Here is a 27,202-nt window from a genome sequence, read left to right on the forward strand (position 1 = left end):
AAATATTGCACAAGAAAAACTGTTTATCATGCTTAAAAGTGTTGAAATGGAATACCTGAAATGTCTAGCAACCTAACCACAATATTATATTTTTATTTTATTACAACTAGTTAATAAAAGAAAACCATAATATCATTACCTTTTAACTAAATAAGTTTAACTTATTGATTAGCACTAGACTTGAAGCTGGTATTATAGAAATAATATAAACACTTCTTGCTACACTAGTTGATGTATTTACTTAAATTTTATACAATAAATTAATCCTGTGGTCGAATCGGTAGCCAATGTCACATCATTTACCGTCTTGTAAACTATTCTTGTAAAAGTGTAAATATATCTAGTAGAGTAGAGCTGCAAGGTGTACAATAACTTATACTTGACCTAAATAAGGCATCATCCTGATAAATGAATAAGCCTAGGGCAGTGTTTCCCAACCGATGTGCTGCGGCACACTGGTGTGCCGGTAGGCCTTTGTAGGTGTGCCGCGAAATTTTAAGTAGTTAAAAAATTTTTGATCTCATAACGTCTATTTTAAGAGCAGTTGCGCGTTCATGACAGCACGTTCTTTTGCGTAGAATTACTTGTCAGTGTTGAATCCATGTTTCCAATTTTGAAAAGTCTGCGTCTGTTTGAAGGAAATTATAAAAAAGTACTTCTCATCCCTTGATATTTCCTCGATGGACTGGGTGAGAAATCCTTTAATTGAAACTGCTTACAAGACTGCAGTGTTTACCACTGATGAAGAAAGTGAGCTGATCGACTTGAAAATTGATCGTGGTTTAAAGCTACAGTACCTACTCCAAATTAGTTGAAGATGCAGAAGCAGAATCAAAACTGAAGAAAACCAAAGTGAAAATTGATATTTCATCTTTTTGGATTCCTTTGCTAAAGGAGTATCCGTTGATTTCAAAGAAGGTCATGAAAGCAATATTGCCCTTTTCTACTTCCTACATTTGTGAAGCTGCATTCTCATCAATGAATGCAATCAAGACCAAAACCCGTTCTCAACTTAAGTCTTTGGAAGACGATATGAGAGTCTGCTTGTCAACCATTCGTCCAAGAAAGAAATTTTTAATGAACAAACGTCAAGCACAAGTTTCCCACTAGAACTGAAACAGGGTTTATTAAATATTTCTCACTCATTATTGGTGAATTCATACAACATTTTAATCAATCTCAATGTTTTATTATTATTTAAAACTTTCCATTTAATAAACATTTAATAATGTACATATGTTGGATAACAAATGTGAGTTTTATATTTTTTACCTTGGTAAACCCACCTTTATATTAAATACATATATATATATATATATATATATATATATATATATATATATATTTACTAGTAAAAAACTGGTTTTACTGAGTAAGATTTATTTGAAAAAAGGGGTTTTTTATGACTTATTAAATGTAATTTTAACCAACGATATTTTTGTTGAAAAGTGTGCTGTGACTAAAAACGTGTTCTATATATAGTTAGTGTGCCTTGAACGGAAAAAGGTTGGGAAACACTGGCCTAGGGTGAGATGAGGTATACATAACATAACATTATTGGAACCTATAAGGCAAGATACTCTTTGGGCAAAACATAAATTGACAAAATATTGCTGCTACACTCATTATTTAAGAGTAATTACATTTTTCTACCCAACTGCCTTAGGTGTGGTTTTTAAACAATGATCATTATGGGTTCATTGGTGGTCTTTGCAAAGGTAGTGTTACTTAGATAACTACTGTCAAATTATTCAGTTAACGTATAAAGTGATAGTGCTTATTACCGAGATTATTGTCATATAAAAGTAGGGTATTTTGTTTTACTATGAAAAACTCAACTCAAAAAAACTTAATCATGTTTTAAAACCTTAGTGTTGTTTTAAGGTCAAAATATAGAAATTTGTCATGTATAGAAACTTCCCTTACATTTGAAGGAGCAATGGTATGTTATAAATTACGGAACAAAAATTTTTATAAAACTACCAAGATCCTTAACTGTGGGGGAAACATTGGCCCGCCTTTAATAAATTCCCTCACTTTTAGTTGTTTAGAATGTTTCTGGATTTTGTGCTAGTTCAAATGGGAACCTTTTTGACAATGTCACTGTGCTTACAAAATCACACTACCCATGGAGACGCACCAAGATTTTTGCCCGCTGTAGGAGCTCCAAAAACCTTGCAGAAAACTCTCAATGACAAAATAAATAACTAGGTACAAGAGCATTAGAATCACTGTTTCAGCCGCACCATTTCATCAGAAATCATTTGGATTCATCTGTTAAATTAATTGCATAAAGTATTTCCAAGTTTTTTTTTTTACAATTAAGTCTTGAGTTCAAACCCGTACAGGACACAACTGGTGATGTTATTGTAGCCTGACTAGTGAGTTGAGCAAAATAATAATCACAGAACAAGTGTAAAAATAAAACTGTATTTGAGGTAACTGGTGAGACACAACATTTTCTACAAAAAATTATTGACAAATACAAATTACGTAGAATTTTAATTGAATCTGTAAATTTACATTGCATCTAAATTGTATACTACTTAATATGTGACAGTTCAGTACTAAAATACTCAGATCATTTAAAAATATACCACAACCCTCATTTAAAAATATAACTTCCAATATATACTTTATCCTTAACATTATTATACTATTAAGCACAATGAGGGAACTTTATTTATATACTCTAAAACTACGTCTGGAAGGTAACTATACCACATAAGGGAATGAGGCTGTTTTTTTTTTTTTTTATTTTTCTTGTGCATGATAAAAAATATTTACTGTGAAGTTAAAATCTTGTCTGCCAAAATTAAAAATATCTCATAAAAGACGGAAATTAAAGTAATAACTAAACAACAGATTTAGTCCAGTGAGAAGCATGAAAGTCGATGAAATTCCAAAATCGGTTGAAAGATCTCCAGTTGACTGATTCTGAAATTATAAATTGTTTTCAAAATATCAACAACAATAACTCATTGTAAAACAAATATAATCGACAAATCGACTAATAAAATTAATTCAATAGTCTTTGGTGTAGTAATAAGGCCTTGTGTGAATCGAGTACCACGAGACTAACAAACTGATATAAAAAAAAAAAAAAAACAGTTGAGTCTAAATTGTTTGGTGTAAGTTGATAGTGTAAAATTAATATTGTAATAAATAAGCAAAATCAACTTTTTATAAGAATAATTTACCAAGTTGAACTTTAAACAAAGTAGTGAAAGTAATAATGTAAATTAGCAGTAAATAATTAGATGCGGGATGTTAAAATTAGTTGGAAAACTAAAGCTAAGCAAACTAAGCATGATATAAACAAATATCATTGCTTGCGGTGCAAGATACCACAACCAGAAGCAAGCTAAAGTTAATTCAAGCCACACAAGCAGGTAGAAACTAATTGATAGAGAAAGCAAATAAATACAACAATAACTATTTCATTCAGGTATAAATTATGAAATTGTTTATTTTCAACGATATTTTACATTATTTAAAATCTTTTCTATGTTTTACCAAACGTTTAAACCCTTAAGATAACTTTTTTGTTTGTATGAGTAAAAAAAAAAAACTAAAATAGTATTTACACATTGATTCTGAATTTACACGGGATTGTAATTAGTTTGTTGAACGACTCGCAAAAAAATTATCACTAAAATAAGATTCAAAATATAAATATAAATTCTTAAAAAAGTAACTGAATCCAGCAGATAATGTTGAAAGTAATCGGAACACCATTGATGTTATAAAGTCAGCAAAGCAGGACAAAGTAAACTATGTAAAATTTATCCCCTACACCAGAAAACAAACTCTCGTCAAAACTAAGTAAAGTGCAAACTAGAAAATTTATAAAAGTTAATATGATAAAATAAATACAGTAAATGTAGTAATATTCTTAACAAAATAAAACTGCACTCAAATGTAAAGATAAATTATAAACAATTTCCTTTTTCAATAAGTAAAACTAAATATTGTGTTTACTGTACAACTGATGATTGTAGCATTCTACTGCTTCACCTAAGCCACCCAAGACTAGGATACAATAATTTCAGCAGTTCCTGTCTGCTGCTGACCTCACTGTCTATTTCTCTATAGGGAAGTGCTGAACTTACCAAGTCTACTAGATTGCCACTATCGTAGTCAACATGAACCCTACATTCCACGACCTTTGTTAGGTATACTACAAGATGTGGGATGATGTTGATGTAATTTATTAAACAAAATGACAAACATGTCTATTACAAAAAGATAAGAACAGATAAGGAATACTGCATGTAGGCTGATCAGTAAGTTACAGACATTTTGGTCTAGTGCAGTGGACTGGGTGTTTCTGCACAAGTTCTCATTTCTTCAAATTTAGTTGCGTTTGGATGTTCAGTATATATTATATCTTCTATATATTGTTTATTTACCAAGCAGTCACAACATTTATGTTGACACATTGAAATTTACTGTCAGAAATCATGTCTAATTCTGAGTGAGTCTAATGAAGCTAAAGCCAAATACAAAACATGACAATATTGTTAGACAGTTATGGAACTCTTTGAACATTTCCCCCAAATTTCATAAAGTTCTTCTCAAGAAATTACAGCGAAAACTTAACTCATGATAAAATTCCTTATAATAAGAAAACAATATTGTGATTCAGTGATAAACCAATAATCACAGTCTCACACAGCTGATTGCTACTCAGAGCGAATCAAAAGGTTTTTGGCAACAGATAAACAAATAAATGACCTAATATGAATACTGATTAGGGAGAAATAAATCTTAAGAGCATACCTTGGAAGTTTTACAAAAATATTGAATTATGTAATTTTGTTTATTTTTGTTTCAAAACGTCTGTTACTTCTTGAACTTCCCTCATTTACATTGTTTTCAAGTATTCTGATGTTTATAAAATAAGGATTGGTTGTGAGGATTGTATATGTGAAATACAGCTACAATCAAAATCTGTAGTTCTAGCTGAAGAGCTCCTCTACAGGTGCAGGTATTGGAGAGTAATTTATTCTAGCAAGCTTCACTTAGCTTGAAATTAACAGTTATCACAGAGATCATCTTCAACATTGGTCAGCTATCACAGACATTTGTGTCAACATTCTCAGTCATCTCTACAGCCATTGCGATTCCATCACCACTTCCAAGGTGTCCTCCAAAATGCTCAAACAATTAATTGTTTCTCCCAATCTGTGGACGTTTTCCATCTAATGAATTCTTTATACGTTTCAAGTCATTAGAGATTTTCTTGGTAAATGGCTTCTACATTACCCACCAATCTTTTACCCTATTTGGGCCATAGATCTTCCTAAGAATAACTACCCCCTGTAGTCCCTGTTGATTATTGCTCTAATGAGTAACACGGGTTAAGTCAGTAAGGGCTGTAGAGTTATTTTGTTTATCGCCTTTGCTTTTTTAAGATACACTCTCAGCTTTCGAGTTGTTCTAGATGACATACAAAAGCTATATTTTTTAGTCATTTAATAAGTAATTATCATTTTATAACGTCTATCTAGTTTTTTATGTAATCACAGTTCTAAAGGATTTGTTAACCTTTATTTTTAAAAGATATCGAATTTGTTAGTCAACTTCAACTTACAATAGATCTGAAGATATCAATCATAGTATCTTTTTACACCGAAGAGAATTATCAACAGAAGAGAGGAATAGAAATCTTGCTAACCAACAAACAGGAGGGCTAGTATTTTGACATAATGATAATTGAATCCTGACAAATGTAAACAAACTATAACTGTAAAACTAGATCTACCATCAGTAACATAAACACCCTTTATGCTTGCAACGCATCAAGTAACCTACCAGGGAAAAGAAAGCTTTTACCGGTACCCTGTTTATCTGCCAAGAAACCATCAACCTTTACTCTACAGTAGACCCCCTCTTATTTGGACTCCTCGGGACCGAGACCAGTCCAGATATTGAGTTTTCCGGTTAAACCGACGTCCCCAAAAATTCATTAAAACAGACCATTTAAATCCATGAAACCCAAATATTTGACTTAAATTTAGGAGAGCATTGGGTTTATACACTTGATCACTGGTCTCAAATCTTTCCCACAAGAACAGTCGTTTCAGTACTGCCCACTTCCTGTCGATCAAGTCCGGTTAAACCGATGTGCTGATAAACATTGTCCGGTCAAAGAGATGACATTTCCGCTGAGTGTAGTCAGGTTAAACCGATGTCCGGTTAAAAGGTGTCCAGATAACAGGGAGTCAACTGTATAAGAATTTCGAAAAGGAATACAAATAACAGAATCAAGATAGGTTGATAAGACGGGATTTCTTTGTTAAGTACTCAGTAAAAAAGGTAAAGCAAATAAATGATAAATGAATCATCCCAATAGACAAGTTAATTGCAAAACCGAACATCGGCGTTTATAAAAATGATATTTGTTAATTTTAAACATTGTTATGTTAATTTTTAAGATAATAACTCTGTGATGTGATATAACAACGTTTTACTTTATACAATGAGGATGTAGGAATGTATGAGAAGTGTTGTAAGTCAAGTAGTGTAGAGATTGTTGTGAAGAGCGACAGCATTAGACGCAGCTCGTTGACAGACTTGTACAGCGGAATTTGGGATTCTTCGTGTGACCTGTTGAAGTAGACTGGTGTCAGGGCAAGGAATTGGTTTTCCACAACAATTTCCAAAAGTTTATGATTTGCTCAAATTCAGCAATGACAAAAAACAGTGACGTATCACATACTGAAGCTAACGTTTCAGAGTTTTGTCTACAGTATCTTTGGACTCATGAACTTCTTTGTACTGTACAAGGATGAGATTCATAATATGTATAAGGAATTTGTCATGCAACAACCCCTAATCATGCCTAATATTATTTTTACAAATGACTTTACTGTAAAATGTTAATTCAATTGAAATAGTATATAAATATTATGAAAGGCTAACCGAGTGACAGTTAATCAAGGGTTTGTTTGAACATTGATTCTTAAAAGATAGCATGAACAATTATTAAACGTTTTTAATGCCTAAAAATTCAATGTTTTTTTTTGACCAAGTCAAACATAATATGGTAGCTCGGTAAATATTGACTGTTACCTAAAAAAAAGTTTTCAAAGTCAAAGACGTTTATCATCACGAAATTACCAAAGAAAAACCAGTTATAGTCAAAAACCAAGAACCATATTTCTTCTTAATTTCAAACTTTATAAAAATAAAATTATAAACTGCTCAAATATTTAGGTACATGCAAGTAAACATGCAAGCTGTCCAGGCAGGTTAATAGTAAAAAAAAAAAACTAAAAAAAGGTAACCTAACAAAATACTTTATTTCAGTCCAATCAAAAGTTTAATAAGTAAGCTACAGTCATATTAGTAAGTGAAGAAAAGAAACCCAAGAGATGGCAAAACTGATTTCGTTACATTTCAACTTGTAGACAAGTTACATGTAGAAATTAGGTTAATACGTTATGCAGCAACCAAATACTGTATTTTAATATCTTAATGTTTTTGTTAGTTAAAAGTAAAACTATTAACAGTGTGGTGCCACTACACTGTCAAAGACAGTGTTAACACAGTATTAACTTTTCAAGGGTGAAGGCTGAGATGAATAAAACCGGACAATATTAGATAATATAAATAGCATATCAACTATTCACATCTTTTAAAGGTGAAGTACTTGTATATTTGAAAAACATAATTTCAGTTTAAGTTACAGGTGAATACACAGATACTTTCAAATTAGAACCCACTGCACACAATAAATCTCTTTGTCATTATTTAATGTTTTTGAGATCAGGAATAGAAATAGGGGATCTATCCTTCATCAAACTTGCATTTAAAGAATGTTAAGTGAAGGAACTTAAAAAAAATATTTGTTAAAAAAATAAGAAAGGAAAAATAATTTCCCATGCAAGAATATATGGTTAACACACATGAAGCTACCTTTCCATCACCCAAATTAAAAATACAATTAACAGATGACCTTCCCAACAGCTACAGGACTACATTGCAGTCATTAACAGACTAAGCAATATTCTGAACGACATCCACGGTAATACAGACTGTATACTTCTCACTATGACAAGATATTGCTATAAACTCCTCTATGGTTATTAGAGTTCAATCATATCAAAAACTCACTTAATTGTGCTTGACAAGTAAAATAGGGTGAAATAAAAAAATAAAGTCATGACACAGAAGGGAAATGGGGAAAAACAAAGGAAGTCCTTTACAGGTTTCCCCATAAACAAATACTCTGCCCAAGTAAACTTGATTGTTTCACCAATCACCAGTCAGTAAGAGAGCCTACCGTTGATGTGAGAACACCACCAGGTCGATGTATAGCACTAAAAGGTGCCGACACACCAAGCAGACTGCTAGCATCTCTAGTGAAGTACAACAGTCTATACAGTCCTGGCTCTCTGACAGAGGTCGGGGGAAACCTGAGAGTGACGTTGGTGCCTGATTGTGATATTCGATCATCTCGTTGATAAGGCAGGTAGATGTAGGACACATAGTCTTGCAGGTTTATAAGCCCATCCTAGAACAAGTGGTATAAGTAAGTATTTAATGTCGCCTAGATATCTTCCCAAATCTTATCCTTCTTAATAATATTCTATTAGATTTTCTTTATGAAGGAGAGACTATAATATAGGATACAGACCAGGGTGGCTACAGAACTTTTAGAAAAATTCATTAATTTTTCCCTGTTTTCCCAGCAGCAAGACCTGGTTTTCTTGGTCATAATTCCCAGTTGCTAGTTCCCGATATTTTTGGGTTGGGTTGGGCCAACAGTTGATTCGAGGGATCGATACGGACCGAAAATAATAATCGGGCCTTGCTTGGGTCAAGTTGAGCCGAGCCGAGCGCATACTTCCGAAAGCACGGAAATAATGACAATTTTGCCACGATTGTCGGAGACAATGACCTCGCCTTAGCGGTGGAAGATGTTCACGATTACGCCTGAATAAAAAATCAAATCAAATCAAAAAATCCTTTATTTAAAAAGTACATTTTTGTACATGAATTGTGTCAAGTCAACAATTAAACATATACATTTGGCATATTTGCAGCAATAATTAATTGAGTGCTATAGGTTATATAATATGTATACATCTTTCTCCCTAACAACTACTATACGGTACAACTATTACAACAAACTATTGATTTGAATGACTAATAACTGTAATTGAAAATGTCACAATCCTGTAGCAGCATTTATCCATCTTAAAAAAATTGGATAAACTGATTTTAAATAGTTAAGTCCGTCAAACCCTTCTTGGTCATAGGCAGGCTACTATATAATTTTATATCAGAGTAATATAGAGGATTTTCAATGGTGGAAGTTCTATGTCTAGAGTATGTAAGGGTGTTCTTTTGTCTTGTGTTATAGTTGTAAAAATCAGAGTTATTTGGAAAATTTATTAAATTTTGTCTTGTGTACAAAATCAAACTATACATGTATATACTGGGAAAAGAAAAATGTTGTGATAAAAAAAAAACTCTTACGCATATTTTCATTCATATCCAAAAATAATACGAATAATACTCTCCTGCAATAAAAACACTCTTTTTCTTATCTGAATTTCCCCAGAAGATAACACCATAATTAAAAAAAGTGATTGACATAACCATAATAAACCATCATAGGAGTGGACATGTCAACAGATTTAGATAAAATAATGAACACTAGCGAACCTGGTGCACATAATTGTGCGCAATCTAGACATAGGAGAAGAAGGATTTGTATTGATCTTTTTTATTTGGTGTTTTCTGATTTCTTGGTTTTGTTGTTGAAGGTGGGAGATGGTAACAGGCCTAATTGAGTTCGCAGTTTACATGCCGTTTTTTTGTGCAAGTCAGTAAAAGATTCTCTTTTGATTAATCGATGATAAACTAAATAATAAATCAAAGCCCTTCAAACACAACACAGAAAAGAATTCAGCAATTAAACCTAAATATAAAAACCTAATATCTAAATAATTTTTGTAATTATGAAGGGTTAATCTTAAAACTAAATCATGGAAATTAAAAATTTATTCTTTTTTATTAGTCAAAAAATTGGGGGGAAATGGTTATAAGAGTTAATAAGCAAAGTACCTATTTTGGTGACGTCGGTCTGTGGGACCAAATATTATTCGATATTCATAAAATAATTAGTATAGTTATGTCGAACAATGAAAAAGGGTTTTCTGAAACTACAACGTGTTTCGGCGTTCGGGGAAATACATTTGCTAGAATGCATATGGTGATGTTGGTGCACTAGACTAAAACTTGAATGAATGAATTAATTAATTAATTTATTCCACCACATATATAAAATTACTAGGGATGGACGGGATTGAATTTTTAGTTCGGGACGGGACGGGACGGGATTTTTATTTCCTTCCCAATTTTCGGGACGGGACGGGACGGGATTTTTTTCTGTGCATAAAAAGAAAGTACTGTATTGCAGTTACCAAAAAAGACATACGAAATCAATTTTTACCATTTGTGGCACTGATCTATAAAAACCAAAAAATGGGTAACAATTTACAGGTACCTATAGAAACTTGTGACTCGCGGGTCACGAGGTGATTGTCTGTATGACTCACGGTCATGGCGCGATCGTCGTCATGACTCGCGGTCACGGCGCGATCGTCGGTATGACTTCGCGGTCACGGGGTTATCGTCAGTATGACTCCACGGTCACGGCGCGATCGTCGTCATGACTCGCGGTCACGGCACGATCGTCGGTATGACTTGCGGTCACGGCGCGATCGTCGGTATGACTCCGCGGTCACGGGGTTATCGTCGGTATGACTCCACGGTCACGGCGCGATCGTCAGCATGACTCGCTGTCACGGGGTTATCGTCGGTATGACTCCACGGTCACGGCGCGATCGTCGTCATGACTCGCGGTCACGACGCGATCGTCGGTATGACTCGCGGTCACGGCGCCATCGTCGGTAGGTTTCCGCGGTCACGGCGCGATCGTCGGTAGGACTCCGTGGTCACGGCGTGATCGTCGGTATGACTCGCGGTCACGGCGCGATCGTCGGTAGGACTCCGCGGTCACGGCGCGATCGTCGGTATGACTCGCGGTCACGGCGCGATCGTCGGTATGACTCGCGGTCACGGCGCGATCGTCGGTATGACTCGCGGTCACGGCGCGGTCGTCGGTAGGACTCCGCGGTCACGGCGTAATCGTCGAAATGACTTCGTCTCCTGCGTTCGCGGACCTATCGCTCGCAATAACGGCGTTATCGGCACTCGCGAAGCGGAAAAATCGCCGACGATCGGACCAAATCCCGTCCCGAAAAATTCCCGAGTCAAATGTAATCCCGTCCCGATAATCGGGAATATTTTTTTCCCGAAAAATTCCCGAAATTTCGGGACCCGTCCATCCCTAAAAATTACACAACCAAATATACAAAAAAGAAAAAGGGTTTTATGCAAAACTAAACTAATTAACTATATCATGATGTGTCAAAGGTTGTTCCTATCTATTTAGTCCTGGAATTAGCAGACATAGGTTGTGCCTGTGCGTCTGCTAAGTTGCTATAAAGATTGAATAAAATTAAGTGGTGCACTTTAGTTTTATTATATTTTTATGAGTGAAAAGTATATTTAAATGACTTTCAGCAGTTAAGAAATAGTAATGCAACAAGTGACAGTACTCTACAACGAAAAAGAACATGCAATTATCATCCAACAATAGAAGCGTCGGAGAGGGAGCGGCTAGGGTGTGCCGTCAATGTTGAGGTCAAAGTCAAGTCAAGGGTCGCGGGCCGATCCCGTCGCGCCGGTAAGATGAAGTAATTAATAATAAGATCAGCCTCGTACGTATTTAAACTAAGTAGCCATTCTTTAACAAGACGTTTAAAAGAGACAATAGATGTGGCATCAAATAAATTTAATTCAGGATAGTATTTACAAAAATTTTGATAAACTATGTGAGATATATAAAAAGAATTTGTTGTTGAAAAAGTGTTGTATACCTGAAGTGAAGTAATGTGGACTTGAGATGAGGATCTGGCATCTGGTGTTATGAGAATGTGAGGTTTCATTAAATATTCTAGTGCAATTCTTGAAAATGTTAATTAGTAAACATTTGATATATAGTTTGCGAACTGTAAGAATTGATGTTTCCTTAAATAGGGTGCAGACGGAAATCGCTTAGATTTACCAAAACCAATCTTTAAAAGTGACCTATGAGCAATATTTAGAGGTTCGAGCAAACTTTTAAAACATCCCCCCAGGCTATAATCCCAAATGAAAGCAAAGATAGGCAATTTTAATTTCTTTTAAGGTTAGAATTCCATTCATTTGTCTAAAGGCAAACATGTATTTCCTGACCTTACTCCTTACACTTTGAATATGTTCAGCCCACTTCAGCAGTTCCCTTTGAAGCAGTTTGTCTGCAGTAGTAAGAATTCACAGAAAAATTTGCCACATTTAATCTGCTTATCTCGCTATCTTTTAGATTGTGTTCTGACAAAACTAATGTGAGGTTTAACACGTTCGCTACTGCAATAGTACAAAATTTGTCATTCACATGGACCAGCGACGCACATATGCGACGCCCGGTTTCCACCCATAGACTGCCGTCGCATATTTGCGTCGGTGTTCTAATGTTATTAAAATGGTTATATCTTTGTAACGGTCTATTTGAAGGCACTGAATTCCCTGCAGTGGTCTACAGAGATGTCTGACGCACAACTGCGTCGCTTGGTCTGTGGATATGATGATTGGTGACGTCATATGATAGTTGGAAAAACTGGCCTTTACTTTTCTACATCACTGTATGTATGTTGCATTATCCTATGTAGCTTTTATATTTGTTCAGTTATATATAAACTGTTCTTGAATAATCTGTTTTTTTTTTTTTACATACTTTCACCTCAAAACACAACAATATGAACTGTCGCATATATGCGACGTTTGGTCTATTTCAATTAAACTATGATAATTTTCACTATTGTCTATGCTGTAGACCGGGCGTCGCAAATATGCGACATTACAAAAGGTTATAAAAAATACAACAAAACAAGAATAAATTATTTACAAACACGATTGTAGCGTACTACAATGTAAATGATCACTGTTTTAAAGGTTTTCGCCCGTGGTCTGTGTGTACTGTTATCCAAGTGACAGCCGGTCTATGTGTAAGATTCAAATGTATACATCGGTCTGTAGCAATGACCGCGGCGAACGTGTTAATTTCATTTAAAATTACTTCCAATGGTTCAACATTAAGCTTTCTATGTTTTGGTGGAATATTCTAATTCTATTAAGGTTATTTATTTTATCGAAATCAGAATTTGAGGTTGTTGCGATTAAGTTGCAATCCTTTCCATAACTCCTAAGGAGTTTAAAGAGGAATTGGGTGGCAGGAGGTTAAAACCAACACTTCTCAGACAAGGATCTTCATTGACACCAACAGCACATAAGCCTATATCACTCTCACTGGACACATTCTTCTGAGCGGGTTGGTGGGTCGATATTGTTGTGTATTCACCCATAGGCTGTGGTAGGTTGACCTGCGTAGTTTGGTGGTGGGTCGATATTGTTGTGTATTCACCCATAGACTGTGTTTGGTTGACCTGTGTAGTTGCATTGTCCATGGTGCTGTTGACATCATGTAGGTGTGGTCCTGGAGCTGCCGGCCTGGCAACCGTTGTGCTTCTGGTGTCAAAGGGTTTACCTGAATGGCTTCTGACTCCTGACGAGATCATTGTTGCAGCTGACGAATTATTTTTCATTGAGATTAAATTTTTCAGTTTGTTCTTAAACTCAACATGACTCAATCCCTTGTTCAGAACTCTGTAGCTTATTTGTTCATGAACAATTATTTTAACTGTAGATTTGGTAATTTTTTGGAACTCCAATATTTGGTTTACAAAATACTCTAGAGGTACCATATCTCTCTGACACAGCACATAGCTGAGCATATTAGTTGTTGGTATCCTTTTTTCTTAAAATCTTCTGTGAACTCTTGAAATGCTGTGTCATAGTCAGGCTCACCAAAAGCTGTCTATTCTTACATAGAATTTAATGGAGAATATGATGGTAGTGTCAAAGTTATAAAAATGTATGAAAATACTATAGGAATTTTAAAATGTTGTGTAGTAAATGTACAGGTTTTTCTAAAAAAATCAAAACAATATTTCCGCAAGTGGGTGTATGGAATATATTTTTTTAAATTGTGGATTTGTGTCACACTTGTGTTGCTCTACCACCCGAAAAAAATTGTAATGCTAGGTCCAGACCATTCTGTATAGGCTTTTCATGCAACTTCGTCAATCCCCTAACTCAACCGGGTCAAATGCTTACAGTTTAATGTATGGAAGAGAGATAAGAACACACTTAGGATTATTGCTTCCTCAATGTAACAAGTCAGCAAGAAGTGCAATGGCTGTGCGCAGACAATTTCAAGTGGGAGACGGCGTACGAGCTCGAGACTACTCAAGTCCTAAACGTAAATGGTGCTTTGGAACTATCATTGGAAGAGAAGGTACCCTCTTATACCAAGTCAAAATGGAAGACGGGACTGTGTGGAGGAGGCATATCGATCAGCTTCTAAAATGTGAAATTTAGGCGGGGAGAGTTGATACATATTTCCAAAGACTGTCCCCATTTATAATCCAGCTGATCAGTTGATTATTTGTTGTTGTTTTTATTTATGTTTATGTGAAGTTATTCAGTAATAAATATACACTACACAGTGAACATTATGAGCACAATTTAATATTGTATTAAATTAGTTAAAGTACATAATAGTAGATCAAACTAAAACACTCACAATTACCTGAAATATTCCAACCCAATCCCATATTGATGGATTGACATCTGAAGGTAGATGACAGACAACAGAGTTCTCTTCATCTAAATACCAAGTGTCGATGGAAGCAAAGGAGACCTCTCTATCTGAGTAGTCACTGAACACCTACAAACATAAAACAGTATCAGTTATAGTTCATTAACCCTCCGAGTGTCCCTTGTTTTGGCCTTAATGTCTGCCTATTTTTAGCTCATTTGCAAGGTTTTATTAAAACGGATCTGAGAAGCTTGAAAACAATGTTAATTATACTAATCTATATACCATTTTGTTTGGAAAATCATGGGCTTCAATATTATATATAAAACATAAGGAACATTTGTTTAAAAAACAATTTTTAGGTAAAAAAAATATTTTGGAAAATTTAAAAAAAAAAAAATAAGTTTGCGCTCAATGAAATTGTATAAATTATAGGCCTATAAATATTTGAAAATAGCCACTTTGTTCTAAATTTTATGAGGATTACAAATATATAATCATATAGTGAGGTAAGTTATCAAATAAATAAGTTATGAGTGAAAAACAGATTTCAGTACATTGTGTTTAGCTAAGAATGCATAGCCTAACCATAGCTAGGAATCTGGCTGATAATTTACATCAATATCACTACCTACTTCTTCAGGATCATCAACCAGCCCTTCAAAATCACTTAAATCTTCTTATAATGCACCACGTATATCACTACTTTTGATTTTTAACACTAAAACAATGATAAACGTAATAAAACACATCAGTCATCGGTCCGAGGTTAACTAACCTGTTTACAAATACGCACGTCAGCTGTCTGCTACAATTACGATCGGCTCAGAGAACATACAGCGCTGAGACAGACCTCTGGAGAAAGCTTAAATTTTAAGGAAAAGAACGATACCTAACTCGATCCAGTTCAATCCGATTCAGTCAGTCATAGAGCCTTTGCCGTAAACAGTGTTCGTGAGTCGCTGCAGCGACGCATGACACTCGGAGGGTTAAGAAAGAAGTATATGATCAAATATGTACAGGGTGAGTTATTTGTTTTACAGGCTAGCATAGAATAGCACTAAGACACAGAAATATGATTGGTATAAAGATATACCTAATTATAATACTAAACTACCTAAAAATATATATAAATTGAAGCCCAATCATTTATTTGTAGAAATGGATGGTTCAAAAAGTTGCGGTTTAGCTGGTTTATGACATAATTTCAGGTATTATAGAATCTTAAAGAGTCGCCGGAATTGTATCCCCCCTTGAATTTTACCCCCAGAGCAGAGCTGACGTCACAATGACGTATTAATCTGAGCGGTTTGCACACAAAACTTTCCCCCCTTTATTTGTGAGTCTAATGAAAATAGACAAGAGCGTGATTAGATAAGTAATAACTGCCAGAATGTTACCTCCTGCCCATATCATAATTTTTTTATCGGTTTCAATATGATTTGTTTTCAACAACAAGAATATTAATGCTAGTTGATTATTATCATTGACATGTCTCTGTTCTGAAGTACTGATAGCGTTGGCCTAGTAGTTACCTACCGGCATGTCACTAGTAGTAGCTTTCAAGACATTCAACTGTTTGGTTCTATGAGTCATTTAATGCTGTACAGTGTTTGGTTATTTTTTTGTTGAGTTTTAGTTAGCTGTGATTTTGAATGTTACAGTTGGTATAGTTGAACTAAGAGTTTGACTATCAATACAACTTCAGTATCCAATAGTCAATGACTAAGGTTAATGGCTTAAAATGTGATGACTAAACAATATTAATGACTGCAAAATATTGTATTTTCTTGATGTTAGTGTGCAAATAATGACATTTATGTCTGTTTAGTGTTTACACAATATTGATGTGTTTTTATTGGTTTGTTATATATTTTTACCATGTTGGATCAACCGTTTATTTTTTATGTTTTCATAGCACTTACCACGAATAATATACTGCATTCTGACTTTTATTCTCTTAATTTCAGGGCCGGCTAGAGGGTGGGGCAGGGGGGACCAGAGCCACGGGGCCCAGCTCTGTCAAATGTAAAATTTTTACTGTACATGTAATCTGCCAAAATCAAACATTTTAGGATAGTTTTTCAGTTCACTAAGTAATATTTGACTTAGATTGTGTAATTAAAGTCTTGACTTGTTAGTTTTTTGACTTGAATAAAGTTGCAATTATTGTGATCACGTGAATTAATCAAACTATCAAGCATTTAAGAAATCTATTGTTATTTGTGTAACAAAATGGCACGGAGGCGGCTGGACTTAGTCAGGAAAATAGGGGGCCCGGGATCGCTCAGTCCAGGGGCCCCTGACGGCTCTCGCCGGCCCTGCTTGGTTTTGAATCCATTCTAAGCATTATGACTGATTCTTTAACATTTTAAAAACAGAGTCACAGCTACATCTGGAATAATTTGTCTCAATCGGGGCAATCCTCTTGAGTATTTATTTGACATCATCATCATCTCTCACAGTCACGCTTGGCCACATGCCGTTAGCAATTATTCTAAATTTCACAGTCACATAAAATATCCAACACTCAAGATTTACAGAGCTTTTTCCTTGAACACATGGATTGCTTACCTTGATATCAAACTCAGCATACACAGGCTTGTGGTCACTGATGGTGTAGGACTCCACACTGTTGTAGCTGGTTTGGGTAGCACTCAATGTAACATTTTGGTAGTTGTCTTTGTTGACTTTGTACAGCACTCGATCTGTCCATGCTAGCCGCCTGCTGTTAGCGACAACAATCACATTCACATTAGCAATCCATAGTAAGGATTAATGTACAGCAAAAGAACGGTGGTATGATGTTCATGATGAGTGCCACAATGATACTTGTAAATAATTTATAAATAAAAAACTTTTTTAAAACAAAACGTTTTAAACGCACTAAAAAGTAGAAAATAATTTATAAATATGTGGAGAGTATAAATGCTTGTAAGATTTCAAACGAAAAACGTGGGGTGCATATGCAAGATATAGTTTACAATTACTGTACCTTCATCTATTGAATTAATGTATTATTATCAATTGCATGCACCCCACGTTTTTGGTTTTACAAGTATCTTACAAGTATTTACAGTATACTCTCCACATATTTATAAATTATTTTCTACTTTTTAGTGTATTTAAAAACGTTTTGTTTTAAACAAGTTTTTTATTTATAAATTATTTTCTACTTTTTAGTTTTTAATGTGTGTGGATGTTAAATCTATTTCAAGCATCTATATCAGATTAAGACAGAGGCATGTGGGAAATCTAAGGTTTATTTGAGTTTCCTTTCATATAATTATGTATTAGATTGAATGTATGGCCTACCTACTAACTATAAATATATCAATCTATTGAATGTATTGTTTACTTTATAGAATACTAAATAAATAACAATTGACATTATTAACAAAGACCTTTATATCTGCAATCAGATTGTTTATCTTTATTTTGAAATGTTTGTTTGTATAAAGAATCTCTTGGGAGCATAACCGCACAATTTGTTTTTCAGGATTAGTTTTGCCAACAGTGTCATTTAGAGGCTTCTGATTGACTATAATGAAGGTTTACTAATTGAAAAATTAGTTTTGTTCATAAAATAAAATTATAAATGCCTCAGATTCAATTTTATAATTTTTTATTATGAAATTAGGGGTAGCGGATTTTTATCCCCCTGGAATTTTACCCCCTGGGTAAACGTGACGTCACAAACCAGGGGGTAAAATTCCGGCCGCGAGCTTTTGAGTTTCGCGACATCAGCTCGATGGATTAAACGCGGAATTAAACATATATTTTCACGGTTGTGAATTTAATCAAAACACATCAAATTATAAAAACCTAGAGTGTACGGCCCGGATTTTTACCCCCGGAATTTTACCCCCCGGATTTTTACCCCCGGATTTTTACACCCGGAATTTTACCCCCTGGCCAGATATATAATATTAGTGAGAATGATTAATTATCTTCATTCTGTTTTAATTTAATAGTAAACATTTTATTATTAAGTAGCTTATATTAATTTATTTGTAACATTAACTAATTGAACAGGTTTTTAATTTTAATGTTGATGTTCTAGTATTAGGATTCGATCTTTGAAGCCAACAGTTGGTTAATATGACGTATAAACAATCAACTGAATGATAATTGTTTTGAACATTTCTTTACAAAATAAATAAATAAAGATAGGCTACTAAATAATGAAATGTTTACAATTAATTAAAAACATAAATAAGAAAATCAATCATTCAATTTCAAAAATCGACCAGGGGGTAAAATTCCGGGGGTAAAATTCGGGGGGGTAAAAATCCGGCCCGTACATCTTCAGTTGTCTAAACGCTAGTTATATGGACGGGGGGTAAAATTCCGGTTTTTATTACTAATCAAATTAATCACGCTCTGGCTATTTTCATTAGACTTTTAAATCCGCGGGGGTAAAATTCCGGCAGCGAACAAACTTTTGGCACATCAGGTTACTACGTCATAGTGACGTCAGCTATGCCCAGGGGGTAAAATTCCAGGGGGATAAAATTCCGGCGACCCTGAAATTAAACCGTCATAACCTAACCAAACCAACCAAACGTGCTGATGATGAAAAAATCTAATGAAGGTTTATTAATCGAAAAAATAGTTCTGTTCATAAAATAAAATTACAAATGCCTTAAATTCTATTTTATAATTTTTTTATTGTAAAATTATACTGTCATAACCTAACCAAACTAACCAGACTTGCTGATAATGAAAAATCGAATGAAGGTTTAATCGAAAAAATAGTTCTGTTCATAAAATAAAACTATAAATGGCTTAGATTCACTTTTATAATGTTTTAATTATAAAATTAAACTGTCATAACCTAACCAAACCAACCAAACTTGCTGATAATGAAAAATCCAAGACAAAAAAATTAGTGCCACGGATAGGATTTGAACCCGGCTCCTTCAATTTATCAGCCCAGCACTCTATCTACTATATCACCAAGGCCGATGTCAACAAACCCGTATCGATGCGGTAATGGTGTTCCCTCAGCCAATCAGAAGCCTCAAAATAACACTGTTGGCAACACTAATCCTGAAATAAAAATTCAGCAGCTTAACCTGTACCTCTTAACCTCTGCTCTTTGAACTGTCAAATTTAAGTATTTACAGCTGACTTAAATTAATTTATATATTTACATTCTTTCAAAATGTAAACATGAAAAATTTGGAATAGACCAGGCCGGGGTTGGGGTTGAGTATGCAAAATTATTCGGACGCACTTTCTCTTTTGATTGTTGTTAAGGACACTTGGGACAGTAAGAAAACGCATGTTGCCACGATCGGAGTTGGTCGAGTACCAATATGGCTGCCATCCAATATAGCGGACCACCTGACTTGACCTTGATCGAGTAAAATGCTAATAACTCCACCGTTTTCCGTCTGATTTTGATAATTTTAATTTTATAGTTTAAAAGAAGAAGAAATTTGCTTCAAAAGTATATATAACACTTATAGTGCTATCCCGTTCGATAAAGTGATAAATTAGATTTTAATAAAGATTTTACTTTTAAAACATACAAAATATACGTTGAGCTGATTATATTTGAGTATTTACTCACGAAATAAGTCCGAAATCACGAATAAATGTTGTTATACAATTTATAATACACAGTTTAAATGTCTTATAATATTTTACGACTTTCAGTTGGTGAATATATTCAAACATACAGGTAAAAGTTTTTCCGTAGCTATCATAGGCAATATAGACGTAACAGCAACCGCTGGCGCTCTTTGTCTGCGTTTAGACAATTGTGATCTTTGCGCACCCTTGCGGCTTCCCAGGCAACTAATAGCAATTAACTCCAGAAATAAACAGCTGATCCTTTGTTTACTTTTAATTTTGAATATTAGACGTTTTTATTTCTGGTCGTGCGCGAATTTTTGTGAATGTTTTGTGTTTTAAAATGTAGTACGGCAGTGAAATGGTGGTTTTTGTTGTTTCTTTTAAGAGAAAGTACTCAGACGATGAATATTATTGTATATTCTGTAATGGTACATACAATATTGTTCGTCAACCAAGAGTGGAAACGTATGTAACTGTGCACCGTGCAGCTGAGCGTCGAAAAGATGATGTTTCAAAACGTTTGGAAAACTTATACCACCCAGACGAAGAACGTCAACCTTTTTCCTGGCACAGATGTTGTCTTGCTAGTTATATTAGCGAAGAAAAAATCAAAAGAAGAGAGGTTGTGTTATCCGCTCAGGAATTAAATATGAATGTACATTTTAATTTTCCAAACGACCAACAAAATACTTTTAGGCGTAGGAATGTCCAAAAAACAGATAAAATGGTGTGTGTTGTTTGTTCAAAAAGAAGCAGAAGGAAAGACGAAAAACTGTTTCTTTTATGTGAAAGACCTGCAGCTGAAAAGTTTCTTTTTGCTGCAAAGGAAAAAAAAGACGATGTATATACCAGAATTTGCACTTGTAAATCTGCTGAAGAGTTATTTGCCCAAAGAAAAAGGTACCACAAGTCGTGTTTAAGAGATTACACCTATGCAAGAACATGTTCTGGACGTAAACCTGGACGCCCGTCTGAAACGATACCACATGATATTTTGAAAACATCAATGGACAAGTTGTTGGAAGAAATAGGCACTGGATTTGAAAATCAGGCTTATGAACTAACATATCTAACCAATCGGTTAATTGAAATTTGTGGGGTTGATGGAGCAAAAATTGAAAACCGAATTACAAAAAATCTATTAATTGATAAGTTTGGCAAACAAGTTATTTTTTCACATCCATCTGACCGCTCTAAGCCGTCTTTAGTAATGATGTCTAACATTCCAATGGAACAAATGGCTGAGAAAATTAGAGAGTTAGATAGCTTGGAAAAGTCATTGAAATGTGCAGCAGTATCATTGAAAGAAGAAATGCATAAAAACAAATTTCCTTGTGAAGAATTCATTAAAGATGACCATGTTTTGGATAAATCCTTAAATGACTTTGTCATTCCTCCTGGTTGGGCTTCATTTTTAGCAACCTTGTTCGGAAACAAATGTTTGGGAGGCAACAAGTTAAGAAGGGCGAAATCAATTTACATGGACAAACATGGTTAAACATGTGGCTCTGGCGGAATCCGTCCATCATCTCACACGCTCAAAACATTTAGTTACTATGTTGTTTAGGTTAGGACATTGTATTTCATATACGGCTTTGCATGACACAGATAGAGAGCTATGGCGTAAGGTTATGTTGGATAACCAATCAGAAAAATGTCCACTGCCATCCAATATTGTCAGGAATGATTCCTTATTTTTGCATGGCGCTATCGATAATAATGATTTTTCAGAAGAAACTTTAAGTGGAAAAAATACAACTCATGTAACAGCAATGGTTGCCTATCAAGAGAAATGTAGTGTTTCCTTTTCCGGCGGATTTCAGAATGCTGTAAAACGGAAAGACATTGACAATTCGTGTTTCCTTCACCCAGAGTCCCTGCCTTGTCAGACAATACTGGGGTTTCAAAATCATTCCAAAGCACCAATGTGCAACTCATCAGTACTAATACCAGCAGCTCAGAGCAGTAACCTTTGTAGAGATTCAGAAATATTGAGGATTTTATTGAAATCAACTATTAACGATGACTTAGAATTTATTAGAGTTGACAACTCAGGTGTTCCAACATGGTCATCGTTCCAACAGCTCTTGACAACATCTTCCTTACCAGTAACTACAGTAGGATACTGCCCCATCATTCCACATGCACCAACGTCAAATGATGTCGTTTACACAGCTATGATTAACTTCATGAATCTCTGCCATAGCTGCGATAAAGGTTATGGGGTGTTGACTGCAGACATGTCAATCTATATGATTGCCAAACGAATACAGATGCAAACCTCCAAGTTTAATGACTTAACATTAAGAATTGGCACCTTTCATTTGCATAAGGTTTGGCTTCGATGTTTGGGTCAGTTCTTAGAAGGAAGTGGCATTGAAACGGTTGTGGTAGATGCAGGAGTTTATGGTGAAAATACATTTCAATCTATTCTGAACGGACTCCACTACAACAGAGGAGTAAGAGCTCATAAGCTAATTTATGAGACGTTACGATTCTTACAGTTTTCAGAGTTCTTAACAACTTCAGAGGATTTAGCTTTAAAACTTTCATCTCTGTCACAAACATTTCAAGAATTAAGGAAAGCAATCAGGCATCATGACAGTGAAATGTTTTGCGAAGAACATGAGCTATTGGCGAGTGAGCTACACAGAGCAAGTTTTTTTGAAAGGTTCGACAAATTCATGGAAGAAAAGGGGTCTAATGAAGAAACCGTAAAGTTTTTTGTGCAATACTGTGAAATGGTCGAAATTCTTTTGGAATCCATTAAAGCCGACAGAGAAGGAAACTTTGACTTACATATATCCTCAGTTCGGAAGATGTTGCCTTACTTTTTTTCGATGAATCACCATACTTATGCTCGAGGTGTTACTTTGTACCTTCAAGACATGCTTCAGCTACCTGCTAATGTAGAAAACGACCTAAGAAGAGGAATGTTATCCGTTAAAAGAAGTGAGGGAAGTTTCAATGCTGTTGGTTGTGATTTAGCCCTTGAACAATCACAGATTAGATCATCTGCTGTTTCAGGAGGATTAAAAGGGATATCAAAGAAACGAGAAGCAATGGAAAAGTGGATTCTCCTTCATCCAGTTAAGAATTCAATTTATAATGCATTGACAAGTTTCTGTGATATGAACAATGATCCCACAGGTGATGTGTTAGACTCATTTGCACACAATGAGTGGATGAGATCAAGAATCAAACGGGATGAAGCCGACTGTACAAGTTTGTTTGACCAACTTTCAGAGAAGCAAATCTTTTCAGAAAAAGATTAAATACTTCCATTACATAATATTTGTAACGGTAAAATAGCGGACCAAATAGTTTCACAGAATCTATTGGCATTGAAAGGTCGTGGGGAAGAAATGCTTGCAGAACTGGTAAAATCATGTTTCGAAAAACAGGAAAAGAGTATTTTTGAGAAAATGAAGAGAGCTGATTTTAGAAATTTAAGCTATAGTAAAAAACCTGCGATTGGATATATGAATTTGGCGGAAGCTGATAACCAATTGAAGAAAATGAAAGATACAATGAATGTTCACAAAACCGTAATACTGGCTGTTCAAAGAGAGTATGACTTAAAAGTCCTATCAAAATATGAAATGCTTGAATATCCTAGAGCTTTGGTTGATAAATTCGGGTTTATGAAAAAACCAGCAAAGCACACTCTTGTAAGATCATTGGAGAGTGAAGTAAACTGTGTTGGTGATTACAAAACAATTTTATCGTCATCGTCTGCTGGTTTGACCCACATATTTGACGGAATGTCTGTGGTTTTTATTGTTCAACCATCTAGGTTTAACACATTTGGTGAGTTTGCTAAGTCGTTTTACAGCTATGTAACTGCTTTCTTTTCAAGCACCAATGTAGAAAGAATCAACATAGTTTTTGATAGGTATGACAACATTTCTATTAAGCACATGGAAACTAAACGGCGCTCAAAAGACTCAAATTCAGTGGAAGTAAAAATAATGGGACCAAATACCAAAATTACGAAGAATATAAAGAACTTCCTAAGCAGCACAGCAAACAAAGATAAACTTGTTTCGTTTCTCTGCCAATATTCAACTAAGTTTGTTAAATTGAATGATAATCAGGAACTCGTAATTTCAGGGGGGTTTCAAGAACGGGGAATGTGCTTTAAAATCAAAGCAAATTACCTAATTGAAGTATGTGAGCTACGATCAAACCATCTAGAAGCAGATACTCGAATATTCGTCCATGCACTTCATGCAGCTCGGGATGGTCTACAGATTATGATCCACAGCTCAGATACAGATGTGTTTGTTCTAGGCATACACTTTTGGCAAAGAATGAAAAATCTCAACTGTGTGGGGCTGTGGATGAAAATTGTTTCTAAGGGATCCCGTATCCTTGGATGTCACATGATTTCTGAATCGTTGGGTACTCAAATTACCAACGTACTTCCAGCCCTCCATGCTTACACTGGTTGCGATACCACTAGCAAGATATCTACAAAACACTCTGCTTTCCAACCTGTCAAACAGAGTGACGTACAACATGCCCTTAAACCTTTAGGAAATGGCAAAATTTTAGCAGCTGATGAAATGTCTGCTTTGGAAGAGTTTTACCTGAAACTAATGAAAAAACCAGGAAAACACTTGACGAAGCTCGCCACACGTTAATCTCTCGTTCTTCGGGGATTGGACTAGACCTAGATAAATTACCATGTACGTCGGATGCGCTCTGTCAGCATGCACTTTGAGCTTCCGCACAAACCTACATCTGGATTAATTCCTTCAAGCCTATTTATGAGCCAATAGATTTCACAATATTTGGATACAAGCTAGAAGATAATTAATTGTTTGGTACCACGACTCCAAACAAAATCGTCTACGCCAGAAGATCTCATTGCTCTGTGTAATTGCAAGAGTCGCTGTAAGTCAATCAAATGTTCTTGTAAGAAACATGGAATAAGATGTACCAAATTGGGTTCATGTATAGAAGAGGAATGCAAAAACGATTGAACTTTCCTTTGAAATGAGACAAGTATTTACGTAGTTTAAGCAATTGTATTATTTTTATCTGTAGCAAGTACTTTTAAATACAATTATTTGTAATATTACTTATTGTGTTTCGTTGTAATTTAATAACAATTTATATAGGATTGTTAAATTACAAATTATTTGATTTTGGTTGTTAAATGCTAAAGGATAATTACTATGTTATTACCCAATCAGCCACAAGGTTGATTTCGGACTTAATTCGTGAGTAAATACTCAAATATAATCACCTAAACGTATATTTTGTATGTTTTAAAAGTAAAATCTTTATTAAAATCTAATTTATCACTTTATCGAACGGGATAGCACTATAAGTGTTATATATACTTTTGAAGCAAATTTCTTCTTCTTTTAAACTATAAAAAGAAAAAAATTAAATTAAAAAAATTAAAAAATTAAAACAAAATTAAAAAAAATTAAATTATCAAAATCAGACGGAAAACGGTGGAGTTATTAGCATTTTACTCGATCAAGGTCAAGTCAGGTGGTCCGCCATATTGGATGGCAGCCATATTGGTACTCGACCAACTCCGATCGTGGCAACATGCGTTTTCTTACTGTCCCAAGTGTCCTTAACAACAATCAAAAGAGAAAGTGCGTCCGAATAATTTTGCATACTCAACCCCAACCCCGGCCTGGTCTAGAAGCCCATGGGGCATAACCCAAGGGAAATATGAAAATTAAATGATATAATATTGCATTTTCATCCATTTGTGAGCTATGTTTCAAATTTCAAGTCTCTAGCTCATTGGGAACTTCGTTTGAAATGGATATAGAAATTTGTAGGAAAGCGAGCTAATAAAAACAATCCCATGGGGCGTAGCCTAAGGGAAATATGAAAATTAAATTATATAATATTGCATTGTCATCCATTTGTGAGCTATGTTTCAAGTTTCAAGATTCTAGTTCATCGGGAAGTAAGTATAAAATTGATTGTAAAATTTGTACTGGACAAGAAAGCGAGCTAGGCCTAATAAAAACGTTTTAAAATAGTGTCAAAAAGTCAGGGACTTATTTACTATGTTTGACATTTAGAGAACTCCCCAAACGATGCCTCAGAGAAACCTATAGAGTTATACTCTGGCAGGAACCCGATGGACGCTGAAGTATTAGGAGACTCTTCGCCAAAGCACGGGCACAATGCAACCTGCTCTATTGCCCGTCAGTGGTTACTCATATAATGCCATTGTACTCAAATACTGAAACTTTGAATAATTGTTGTTTATGACGTTAATTTTGTGACAATAAATACAATTTGCAGAAAACAGAGTCCAAACACGATATTATTAAACAATTTTAAGAGTTAATAACCAAATATTTTCTTTTCAGCTTCATATACTCAGGTGACTCTAAAGAAAGGCAAACCCCTGGTCCTTCAGGTTGGGGGTTGGGCGTAAGGTTGACAACCTTATCCTGGAACCATTGTTCAGAAACGCCAACAGACAGCCTCGGAATCGGATGGAAATAATGGATTTAGACCCCAGCTTCGTTCTAAGGACTTGAGATTTGGTACGTGGAATATAAAAACTCTGGCAATGCCCTATAAAACTGTCCAATAAGCTGCAGGGTTTTAGTAGAACCTTTGAATATTCCAATAGTCAATGGCAGAACCCAAAATCAATTTATACCATACTATAACTATTCCAGCTGTACTATATGGTTCAGAAACTTTGGCACTGGCCAATGAACCGAAAAACCTCATTGCTCGCATTGAGAATAGAGTGGAGAGAAAGTATACGGACCAATTCAAGATAACAGAGGTTGAGACACGAAAGAACAGAGACCTAAGAGAAATGTATAAACACCCAGATATGCC

At 34.9% G+C, this 27,202-nt stretch overlaps 1 protein-coding gene across 4 annotated transcripts in view; it reads right to left on the minus strand.

The window, feature by feature from the left end:
• Positions 1–1,373: 1,373 nt before the first annotated feature.
• Positions 1,374–27,202, minus strand: part of LOC128982785 (inositol polyphosphate 5-phosphatase K-like) — an 88,285-nt gene continuing 62,456 nt past the window's right edge. The window contains exons 7-11 of one of the 4 annotated variants that reach the window (XM_054401787.1): positions 17,354–17,507; positions 14,765–14,908; positions 8,291–8,521; positions 6,477–6,612; positions 2,823–2,937 (exon numbers count right to left, since the gene is read on the minus strand). In XM_054401787.1, coding sequence (XP_054257762.1) covers positions 6,520–6,612; positions 8,291–8,521; positions 14,765–14,908; positions 17,354–17,507 — 622 coding nt within the window. In that variant the 3' untranslated portion in view covers positions 2,823–2,937; positions 6,477–6,519. Of the gene's footprint in view, positions 2,938–3,071; positions 6,613–8,290; positions 8,522–14,764; positions 14,909–17,353; positions 17,508–27,202 lie in introns of those variants that run through there. The other 3 variants (XM_054401785.1, XM_054401784.1, XM_054401786.1) reach the window with 3 other exon arrangements.

This window comes from Macrosteles quadrilineatus, unplaced genomic scaffold (genome assembly GCF_028750875.1).
Source record: "Macrosteles quadrilineatus isolate MER2022 unplaced genomic scaffold, UCM_ALF_1.0 Scaffold_1__1_contigs__length_201487025, whole genome shotgun sequence".
Lineage (NCBI taxonomy): Eukaryota > Metazoa > Arthropoda > Insecta > Hemiptera > Cicadellidae > Macrosteles > Macrosteles quadrilineatus.